At 38.1% G+C, this 11,958-nt stretch overlaps 1 protein-coding gene across 3 annotated transcripts; it reads right to left on the reverse strand.

Annotated features, from left to right (window-relative positions):
* Positions 1-6,966: 6,966 nt before the first annotated feature.
* Positions 6,967-11,630, reverse strand: LOC148106440 (uncharacterized). Of its 3 annotated transcripts, XM_087840929.1 has the most exons (11): positions 11,397-11,630; positions 10,361-10,458; positions 10,066-10,200; positions 9,686-9,834; positions 9,450-9,586; positions 9,258-9,351; positions 8,999-9,122; positions 8,663-8,880; positions 8,399-8,582; positions 8,037-8,161; positions 6,967-7,865 (listed from the first exon to the last, which is right to left on the reverse strand). In XM_087840929.1, exons 2-11 carry the CDS (start codon positions 10,452-10,454, stop codon positions 7,530-7,532), a joined length of 1,596 nt encoding a protein of 531 aa, XP_087697055.1. In that variant the 5' UTR covers positions 10,455-10,458; positions 11,397-11,630; the 3' UTR covers positions 6,967-7,529. The 3 variants fall into 3 exon arrangements, with proteins under 3 accessions (XP_087697055.1, XP_087697068.1, XP_087697062.1); XM_087840942.1 differs by lacking the exon at positions 10,066-10,200 and having other exon boundaries at positions 11,397-11,622; XM_087840936.1 differs by lacking the exons at positions 10,066-10,200; positions 11,397-11,630 and having other exon boundaries at positions 10,361-10,748.
* Between the last annotated feature and the right edge of the window lie 328 nt (positions 11,631-11,958).

An 11,958-nucleotide genomic window follows, 5' to 3' on the forward strand; every position in this document is an offset into this window, starting at 1 on the left:
TAACATGTATTAAAAATTCACAATTTCACTTCCCGACAGAATTAATATGACATTTGGCGGTGCCACAAATTCTGATATATTAAAGACAATTATCTCGAGGTCAAGCAGTACAAGGTCTGTGCTCAATGAGGACATGACTGTCTGAAAGTTCCAAATAAGTTTTCACGTAAGAGATAAATTAGAAGGATTATTGCCTGAGCCCTTGGGCACTATTTTAAAGACAGGCTTCTCTTCCATCTCCTCCATATGGATAAGGCTGAAATCCTTCAGCCTTTCAGTATTCTTTGTGACAGCGCCACTTTCATAACATGCACTTAGAATAAAAGGTGCTCTTAAGATTCATAAATGTGCACTCACAGTGGACAATCCATCATAATCATGGTTGCATACTGTACATAGCTCAGTGGGCACAGCAGTCTCTTTCTATCTCAGCTGCTGACATTCAAACAAAGCACTGGCTCCTCCACTCCTCTGCAGGATCCCAATGAAAAACAACAACAAATGAATCAGAGGCAACAGCAGCCCACTTTGCTCCCTTCACAGCATATAAAATGTCAACGCGCACAACAATCCCTTACAATGATGGATGGGTTAGAGTCACTGCTCTGTTCGAAACACAAAGCACCAACTACACCTCAGACTACCTACACATTTCACACTTCTTTGTAAATGCCACACAGAGGATTCATGAACAGATGTCATTTTATTGTTTAAAAGATGACCTGATGCTAGAGGTGTAGCATTGCTGACACGCCCAAATCAGCGTCCCCTCTGCGTGTGATCCACAGTTATTTTTCAGACAGAATTTCAAATGCACCTGCCTCTCCATTTCCATGTGTGATTTTTCTGTCTGGCATAACATAGTGTCAAACAAGGACACCCGAGTCATGACCCGGTGTCATTGCTTTATGTCAGTGCTGAGAGCACTTGACTCTTTTTACAGCTAGCTGAAAACCGAGTTGATGATGTGTAATGTAGTGCACACAGACATTGGCAAGGTGACTCCCAAATGTGATATTAACCTTGATTGTACAACGCTAATGTACAATCAATCAATCTTTTTGATAGCAGATAAGGTCCTGTGGTGTCAGTTTTGTAGAATTAAAGTCTACTTTGACTAATCTGTGGGGCTTCTTCAGGAGGTTAGCAAGCTATATAGAACTCTTTCGCAAAGAGAAAATCTGGCATACATTTTACTTTCTTCTTCACTGCATATTATTAGGGAAATCAGGGTCAGTATGCCCTATTTGCCTTATAAAGATATAATGTTGTTCAGATAGGTAGAAGAAAAAAGCAGTAAAAGGACAGGGGAACATCAAAAATACTCAGAGAGCTTGTTTCCTGTCCTTGAGATTTTAATTTGAATTTAAAAACTATGTGAAAATCCTTGTCTCTGTGCTGCAGGGTGTAAACTGGGTACGATTTGACCTGGAGGACCTTATTTCTCACTTTTTCTTTTATTAAAAGTAGAGGAGATATTTTCTTGATTTCCATTATTGATTTACCTTTTCAAGGCCAGTGCGGAAAAATAGATCTGACAGGTGTGTATATATATATATATATATATATGTGTGTGTGTGTGTATATATATATATATATATATATATATATATATATATATATATATATATATATATATGTGTGTGTGTGTATATATATATATATATATATATATATAGCGAGTGGCTCCAGCAGATCCCGGGAATAACATCGGAGATCTCTGTCCAGAAGAGCGCAGTCCTGGGAACAGCTAAGATACTGCGCAGGACCCTCAAGCTCCCAGGCCTCTGGTAGAGGACCCGAGCTTGAAGGATAAACCGCCCGCAGGGGCGTGCTGGGTGTTTTTTTATATATATATCTATGTATATATATATAGATATATATATAGATATATAGATATATATATATGTGTGTGTGTGTGTGTATATAATGAGGCACATAAATAAGTATTTTATGGCATATTCATAGCTTTTTTTGTCTTTACTTTACAGCTGGCACTGTTGTGTGACAGAGGAGCACTCCAGGCAGCTAAGTAAATCTGCTTTAAGTGGTCACACTGCGACCTTACTAAGATGCTTATTACTCGTTACTGTCTTGCCTCCCTTCCTTTTGTCTCTCTTTCAAATATGACAGTTTCTCTAGACAAAAAAAATAAATTAATAAATATGTTTGTCATAACTTTCAAATTATGACAGATGAAAACATTTTTTTTTTTGTCTGTCACCCTATTCAGTAAGAAATCATTATTATCAGCTTTGTGCAAATGACAGTCACAGAAAACAGTTTTTTGACTAACTGCCACTAAGGTTATAATTTCCCTGAGATTTTACACAAAAGCCATTTTCTTAAGGTTAGGAAATTAGATTACATTTTTTCAAGTCCATGAATTCTTATGGATTAAAGATGGTACCTTGGTAATATAGTCTCAGTTCGTTGTGTTTGGTGCTCTAATTTATGCCATGTTCTAAGCTGGAGTCTTGTTTGAGAGCAGCGAGAGTATTCTGGCCAGGCTGGCCAGAAAATGACTTGTCTTTACTGAACCCTAATCAAAAATTAATTAAAAAAGCAATCATAACCAAAGGGTATGCAGCATCTAGAACAATATACCTTATATTTTAACGCCACAGTATGTGTGTGTATGATTAAGAAGTATTTTGGGGGCAGTGTTTACCACATGAATGACTGTGGCTACTGTATAAAATCACCTCAAAATTTCCTGGAGCCAAGTTAACAGGTAAACAAATATACCTGTCCACACACTGATAGTAGTAACAGGATGACTGCTGAGGCAAATGGGCCAGAGACGGTTGCGGCTAACCATCGACAATGGCAAGACTGAAACTTTTACTAAATTTTACTGTTGTGTGTTTTATCAACAGGAAATTAGGAGGCATGTAGGGGGGCAACAGGACATCGTCCATCATTCGGCAGGAAATTACACAAAAAAATAATACACCGAAAGCCCTTGTAAGTTTGTAAAACTCATTTGCACAAAACAGGAACTGTCTGCGAGCATGTGACAGAAAAAAATGGAGAATCTTGTATTGGGCACATACAGTTGTTGTAGTCTAGAATGAATTGTGACCTGAGGTTATTCTCTCACATTGATAGTCTGAGCAGTAATACTTAGCTTCACAAAATGCTGTTGGGTTTCTAAAGTTTCGAAAAGAAGAAAAAGAAGAAAAAGCATGCACAAACACAGACAAACATCCAGCACTGCCTATTATGTTTGAGATGTAGTCGACCCGAAAGGCACACAAAGGTAAGAGTCGGTGACATCTCTACACTTCCAACAACTCCTCTGCAAATGTGTGATGAATTAAAATAAGGAAAGCCAGAGGTGGCCCTGACCTTTAGGAAATGTATGGGCACACTACTAAGGCATTTATCATTTTCTAATTAAGTTATGTGGCAAAAGCATATCTGTGTGCCCAAAGTCTGTGGTAAAATGGGTCTCTATCAGTATGAAATTATTACAAAGCCATGTTTAATTAATGAAATATGACCCAGTGTCAGAGCTAATATATCAAAAAGAGTTACTATAGTCTCAGACTATTTTGTGGCAAAGGACAAAGAGGAATGAAAGGACGAAAGAGTTAATTCTTTAATTCTGACATATGCTAATTTGACCCGATACATTTTATGTGTTTCAGATTTTATATTTTGAAAGCACTCCGTATCTTTTTAATAAAAGAAATGTGGAAAATGGGGGCAAACAATGACTGAAAGTAATCCAGCGAGCTGAAAGAACTTTAAATTCCCAAATCAACTGGATTTTTCTTTTTCTTGTATGCAGAGTTAGATAACTATGGAGCATGCTTTGATTAATCTGGAGAATAGAAATATTATTGATATAAAGAATAAACTTCTCTACCGGACTATGTGCCTGTTCACACTTGTCACAGGGTGATGCGCTACAAATCAAAGTTGAGCTGGCCTCATCTTGTTGGGTGCTGCAGTGATGGATAAACAATCAACCATCCTATGTAGTAGCCAGCCACCCGTTATCATTTTGTAAACATGGCTCAGTGCGAACAAATGACGGGGAAGAACACAGTAGCTGGTTATAAGCACCTATACGTGATATGAAATGATGATGGTATTTATTGGTATACTGTCACTGGAGGTGTTGCGACTGGTCATGTGTGCTGTTAACATCTTTTTATTTCACCATCTGCCAATAAATAATGATAATATCACATATAACTCACAATGCCAATGAATCTGTGCTTTTAGTGCATACATCACTCATTGTTGTTTCGCAAACAACTTATTAACAAACAAAAAATAGAGCCAGACGTTTTCTCAAACAGCTTTCAGCTATTAGGTTGTTTTGATTTGGCTGTGATTGCTATTTTTATATGTTGATCTTTTTATATGTTGATGTGTATATATATATATATATATATATATATATATATATATATATATATATATATATATATATATATATATATATATATACACATCAACATATATAATATATATATATATATATATATATATATATATATATATATATATATATATATATATATATATATATATATATATATATATATATATACACATCAACATATAAAATAATATATATATATATATATATATATATATATATATATATATATATATATATATATATATATATATATATATATATATATATATATATATATATATATATATATATATATATATACACACACACACAGTGGGGCAAAAAAGTATTTAGTCAGCCACCGATTGTTCAAGTTCCCCCACTTAAAATGATGACAGAGGTCAGTAATTTGCACCAGAGGTACACTTCAACTGTGAGAGACAGAATGTGAAAAAAAAATCCATGAATTCACATGGTAGGATTTGTAAAGAATTTATTCGTAAATCAGGGTGGAAAATAAGTATTTGGTCAATAACAAAAATACAACTCAATACTTTGTAACATAACCTTTGTTGGCAATAACAGAGGTCAAACGTTTACTATAGGTCTTTACCAGGTTTGCACACACAGTAGCTGGTATTTTGGCCCATTCCTCCATGCAGATCTTCTCAAGAGCAGTGATGTTTTGGGGCTGTCGCTGAGCAACACGGACTTTCAACTCCCGCCACAGATTTTCTATGGGGTTGAGGTCTGGAGACTGGCTAGGCCACTCCAGGACTTTCAAATGCTTCTTACGGAGCCACTCCTTTGTTGCCCGGGCGGTGTGTTTTGGATCATTGTCATGTTGGAAGACCCAGCCTCGTTTCATCTTCAAAGTTCTCACTGATGGAAGGAGGTTTTGGCTCAAAATCTCACGATACTTGGCCCCATTCATTCTGTCCTTAACACGGATCAGTCGTCCTGTCCCCCTGGCAGAAAAACAGCCCCATAGCATGATGTTTCCACCCCCACGCTTCACAGTAGGTATGGTGTTCTTGGGATGCAACTCAGTATTCTTCTTCCTCCAAACACGACGAGTTGAGTTTATACCAAAAAGTTCTACTTTGGTTTCATCTGACCACATGACATTCTCCCAATCCTCTGCTGTATCATCCATGTGCTCTCTGGCAAACTTCAGACGGGCCTGGACATGCACTGGCTTCAGCAGCGGAACACGTCTGGCACTGCGGGATTTGATTCCCTGCCGTTGTAGTGTGTTACTGATGGTGACCTTTGTTACTTTGGTCCCAGCTCTCTGCAGGTCATTCACCAGGTCCCCCCGTGTGGTTCTGGGATCTTTGCTCACCGTTCTCATGATCATTTTGACCCCACGGGATGAGATCTTGCGTGGAGCCCCAGATCGAGGGAGATTATCAGTGGTCTTGTATGTCTTCCATTTTCTGATGATTGCTCCCACAGTTGATTTTTTCACACCAAGCTGCTTGCCTATTGTAGATTCACTCTTCCCAGTCTGGTGCAGGTCTACAATTCTTTTCCTGGTGTCCTTTGAAAGCTCTTTGGTCTTGGCCATGGCGGAGTTTGGAGTCTGACTGGTTGAGGCTGTGGACAGGTGTCTTTTATACAGATGATGAGGTCAAACAGGTGCCATTCATACAGGTAACGAGTGGGGGACAGAAAAGCTTCTTACAGAAGACGTTACAGGTCTGTGAGAGCCAGGGATTTTCCTTGTTTGAGGTGACCAAATACTTATTTTCCACCCTGATTTACGAATAAATTCTTTACAAATCCTACCATGTGAATTCATGGATTTTTTTTTCACATTCTGTCTCTCACAGTTGAAGTGTACCTCTGGTGCAAATTACTGACCTCTGTCATCATTTTAAGTGGGGGAACTTGCACAATCGGTGGCTGACTAAATACTTTTTTGCCCCACTGTATATACACACACACACACACACATATCAAAAAGAGTCCATATAACAGGGTGAGAATTAATACAAGCTAGGATATGGCTTTGTTCTATTTTCAAAAATCCAGGTGTGCGCTGTGGCAATCTAAAGAGCTGCTGCAATGCAGATAATCTGTACGGCATTTTAAGACCTAGAGACTCACAGCCACTGTTCAAGCTCCACACAGCAAAAACTGTAGTGTTGAATCAACTCCCACAGAGTTGATTTTAACATTTTTTCAGGGTTTATATAGCTCCACACTCTACAGAGTTGAATTAACATTTTCAAAATAGTTAATTATTTAACACTTTGTCAGAGTTCCTTCTTTAACTCTTAAAACCGGGTTAAATTAACACTGAGCAAATTATTATTAACACCATGTCTGAGTTAATTTTTAACTCTTAAAACCGGGTTAAATTAACACTGAGCAAATTATTATTAACACCATGTCTGAGTTAATTTTAACTCACCAAACTGGGTTAAATTAACACTACACAGATTGAAAAATAACACTACTTTAACTCTTTACTCTTTTATTAAGGTAGTTTTAATCCCTAAAAGAACTATTTATGTAATAGATTAACATAACTTTTTAACGACAACAATTACAATTATGAGAATAATTTCAAGAAAACTGTACATTGTCCAAAAACATTTATTATCATGCTTCTTTTTCCCAGAAAGTGAATCAAAACATAATAAATGAAGATATAATGTACAAACTTTCATCTGCAGCACTGTATGAGTTTTGAATATCAAATGTGCAGACCAATATCAAATGGTCTGCACTACCCTGCAGTTTGGCCACAATGGATGCACACATTTCTTTGGATGAATCCCTTGTAAGTACTGAATCAATGCTCACTGGAAGAACTAGACTCTGGAAGAACACTGGGAGAACTGTGAGGAAGATTTGAGGAATTAAACTGGTCCTCCAAAGCAGGTGAAACTGTGTCATTAGAAAAACAAGCAATGGCTGAAGTTCGATCATTTTGGTCAACATTGCTGTGAAAACTACTGAGGTGCTTCCTAAAGCCTGCATAAGTTTGGAACTGAAGCCTGCAGCCTGGCTGCCAATAAAATAACTTAAACTTAGGTCCAGGATAATAACCATGTTCACCTCTTAAATGTGAAATCAGCTGCTGCCTGCTGGGATAAGCTCTCTTACACAAAAAACATGTCAGCATTTTAATGATTTTTACTTAGGTTGTGAGAAGAATTTCCTGGTTAAGGATTTTGGCTCTCAGGTCACGAACTCTTGGGGACTCCTTCATTTTCCCCATATCAATATTGTATACTGTTGTCCGCAGAAATGTGTAGAAATTCACAAGTGCAGCATCATAAGACACATTGAACGCAAAATGAGCTTTAAAAAGCTCATCAAATGCCCCAAGGGAGCGGCTGGCCTGGCAGGGGATGAGACGCTTGTCTATGGCAACATAGAAGCTGTCGACCTTCCTCTTCTGGCGCCCAACAGCCAGGAGGTATGGCTGCTGACTCTGCTGATTCTGGAGATGCTCTTCCAAACTGCAGCAAGACTGGAGTTGAGACAAAGATACTGAGCATTAGACACAGGAGCAAGTCAGAGATAATAGCATCACAGAAATGAGTATGTAAACCTCCTTTGTAAGCTCAACTGTAATTTGTTTCATTCACCTCTTAACCAGTGACATGGCAACTTATGATAAAAACTATAAATATTAAATTACCTTATGAAAGACTACAAGTCTCTCAACAGCATCAGAGGCGCTGATTTTTTGATACTTTGGTCCTCCTGGAGGTGGCGGAAGGAGATGTAACAGTAACAACAGGGAGGCCATGTCTTGGTCAAAGGCTGTGGCCAAAGAGTCACAAGAATCAATTGACAGCAAATCTTTCAAATGCAATTTTTAAGGAGAACTAGAAAAGCACTTCCTAAGAAAGTTGAAATGTGCTGTCATAAACATTAAACTAACAGCTAAAGAAAACTGATGAAGCAAAGCTAACAGGTGAATGAATTTGTATTTATTAATAGAATCCTGATGCTATTGAACTTTAACTGCTTATAGCAAATCATATTTAACAAACTCACTTGCTGCCTCATCAAGATCACTTCCTGGTGGACTCTCTGCTGACTGCACCAATTGACGCAACTCTACTGTTGAGGTGAGCTGCTTGGCCTCTTTGATGATTTGATACCTAAAGATTGGATCCCATTTCTGAAGCAGCCTGGTAGATATCTCATCATCAAACAGGAGAGTGAAGTCTTGATTCACCTTTAAGAAAGAAAATCTACTACTGCCACATTCATCTTGAAATTTAAAGTGATATTAAAAATTCCACTGAATATTCTCACCAATCCTTTTGTATCCAAGAATCTTGGGAAGATAGACAGGATATCAAGACTTTTGTCAGGATCATTGATGAGCTTCTGACGATGCTGAAAAGTCTCTCTCATCTTCTGGAAAATCAAGGAAGTGTCGGATGTATGGTTCAGCAAAGAGATGGCCTCCTGGCAAGCATCTCCATCAAGCTGCATGTCGACATTAATGGGCCTTTGGTAATTTGGGCCCCCTGAAGAAAAACACACAAACATAAAAGCATAGGTGCTGAGCAGATAGGTAAATGAAAACAAAATAGTATATAATGTAAATGAGAACATTATCTAGTTTGTGGACACTTAATTTCTTACCTCCTTCTTGAGCAAAGCCAGTGGAGCTACTTGGTGGTGCAGATCCTCTTCTAGTCTTTCTCTGTATCGTTTTCAAACGCCAAGAAATGTATCCAGTGCTGCTTGCAGCATCATAGAAGTGTTCCTAAAATGTAAATACATTCAAAAATAATGTGTTGTCAATCTGAAAATTTTCAGAACTTAAATGTCAACGCACACAAATCCCAATGATGCACAGCATGAAAATTATGTAAACAAAGTGCAATAATAGTGACTATACATAGCCTTTCTTGGAGTATGGGTCTTTCAGGGATGGGAACAATGTCACTACCCCTAGCGCGTACTGTTCTCTAACAGCTTTGGTGGGGAGGTGCCTGAAAAATGATTTTAAATTAGCATGCTTAAGTAATGGCAAAATAGTAACTTGTATTTAAAAAAAAAAAAATAAAATGCACAAATAGAACACACATACCCATGGCAATCAATCATGTGAGCCACTATTATATTGACCATTTTTCTTCTGGTAGCATCTGTTAGAGTTTGTGTTGTGTGATATTCCTGGAGAACCTCTTCACCACCTGAATTGGTTCCAAGTACACCTTCAATTAACTTGAGAAAAAAAAGATGCAAAAAGTGAGGAATAGTTTTTCTACATATTAAGAATAATGAAGTAGAAAAAAAACTATGAGAACTGAGTTTTGTCACAACCTTTTTAGCAGATGCTACATCAACAGTACCCTCAACTCTTGTTTTCTTCCTGGGACCCTCATCTAGAAGTATAGTTGATGTACTTGCATTTGAGCTGAAGCTTGAGTCAGAACAATCAGATGCAGAAGACAAGGAGCAATCAGAAAATTCTAAAAGGAAAAAACAACATTATTCTGTAAGGTGTAGAAAAAAAATCTGGCTGCAGATTTTTAACTAACAAAGCAACATCACACTGCAGACCTGACTCCTTTAAATTAACTGATCTCAATGTTCAAACAGCTGATTGGTCAAATTGTGTGCTCCTGATTATTTGGAACAACCAGCAGCCACACAGCCCTTCCCCATGTCTGGTGTTGAGCTTGCCCCTTTAAATTTCTCACCATCACTTGAGAAAACTGTTAGGACCACAGTGCCTTGGCTGATAAGGTCACTGAAAATCACTTCATCAACTTCTGTCCCTGTTGCATCTTTGTACGCTACTTTTGCATCAGGTGGCAGGCAAAATCTCTCGATGACTGGAAAAGATAAGATATATCTGAGTGCACCTTTTAAGTAAACTGTTCTTGCCTCACATTCACTAAAGTGATACACCACTGTATGATTCAAGAGACTTGGCGAAACGCCCTACAAAAAATTCTGTCCCCCCAACTAAAATTAGGTAAGATATAAACAAACCTTTTTCATGAAACTGCATAAACTCAAACCGCCCATCAACCTCTTCCAACTTCACATACTTCTGCTGTTGGCAGTATCGAACCTGGACCAGCATTTTACTGAGACAAAATAATAACAAAAATGGCATACTAGTAAGTATTTGACATTTAGAGCAATTCAAGCAAAAATGATTAAAACACTGACATATACCGTACATGGTGATTAATACTGACCATGCGTTTGAATTTCACTGCAATAACATTTAATGTTATCAAATAAACCTGTGTCTGTCCATGCAGCAGTCCAATTGATACACAACACAATACAAAATACATGTTAATCTATGGTGTAGTTTACACCAGACACGGAGTGCTACGAAGCGATTGTTTCGGTATCTGGTCTATTTTTTGCATGGGCCACGCATGTTCCGCAGGAAGTTACACCAAGACACACAAGACAATCCAGGCAATTTTGAAGATAAAAGCTATTCTCCAAAATAAAATACTGCGATTGACAAATGCGATCAGATTCGTGTATGAAAAGAGACAATAGAGATGAAAATAAACACATCGCAAAGGAGGGGACAGCCTAACTGACTATGTTTGGGGAGGGTGTCTCAAAGGGAGAAGAGAGTGAGACAGAGAGAGAGACAGATTAGAGACAAGTCAACGATGAACGATGTCAAAGTAAAAGCAGGAGTGACTAAAACAAGCTCTCTTCAATTATTTTGGGATGTTATTTACTTATCAATTGTGAAAAAATTGCTCTGAATAAACAGAGGAGCAAAAACGCTCATGAACTGGCGTGGAGAAAGACGTGTCTGTGTGAACAGGGGAAAAGCTGAACGTGGCGCGGCGCTTCCACGTGCAGTGTCTACCGTCACTCACGAGTAAAAAGACTGCAACATTAACATTAGCATTGGAGGCTAAATAGAATTTTCGACACATCTCCTCCTCTATTAAAGCTCGTTTTCAGCAACCGAACACCAAGAAACATCAAGAAAACCTCACTGCACCGATAGAATACCGTGAATTTTATATAAGTTTGAATTACTTACCGTTTGTGTAAAATACTCCAAGCAGCAACACGGCAGGTATCCACCACGGTGTAACCAGCAGAAGCACATGGAAAATCGGCCCGGCAGAGCAAACTATTAATTGATCCACGGGTTTACCTGGGCAGAAGCCCAGGGGCCTACCAAGATAAATAACTCTCTTCAGAGTTCATTTGCCTGGACTTGAATAACACTGTTTAATAACTCCAACACTGAACACTATTTGAATCAGAATGTGTTAAAATGACACTTTGAGAGTGGAAATCAACTCTAACATGTTTAACCCTGAAATTTTAACACTCCAGTTTTTGCTGTGCAGATTGGTTGTAATGCACAGTATACTGCACAGATTGCTTTATGTTTGCTACAGTTTCTCACCAAATTCACACCACAATAACTGTTTGAGTATATATGACATTTAGATGACATCTGATTGTTACTGCCAACAAGAAATTTCAGGTTGTGGAAAGGTTGTGGAAAGGAAACCTACGGAGCCCCGCAAGGGACATGGGAGAAAAAAAAATTAAGACGGACTTTTGCGAGATCTTGCAAAACTAACTCGGGA

The sequence above is a fragment of the Neolamprologus brichardi genome, chromosome 1 (genome assembly GCF_056152115.1).
Source record: "Neolamprologus brichardi isolate AB-2024 chromosome 1, ASM5615211v1, whole genome shotgun sequence".
NCBI lineage: Eukaryota > Metazoa > Chordata > Actinopteri > Cichliformes > Cichlidae > Neolamprologus > Neolamprologus brichardi.

Bases quoted from the DNA above. Each gene is read 5' to 3' on its own strand.
- LOC148106440 (XM_087840929.1), bottom strand. From the start codon at position 10,454: ATGCTGGTCCAGGTTCGATACTGCCAACAGCAGAAGTATGTGAAGTTG. The intron at 9,123-9,257 runs GTATAGTCACTA...TTTACATTTTAG, and splicing joins CATACTCCAAGAAAGGCTAT to GAACACTTCTATGATGCTGC. The intron at 8,881-8,998 runs GTAAGAAATTAA...GTTTTTCTTCAG, and splicing joins TGGCTTTGCTCAAGAAGGAG to GGGGCCCAAATTACCAAAGG.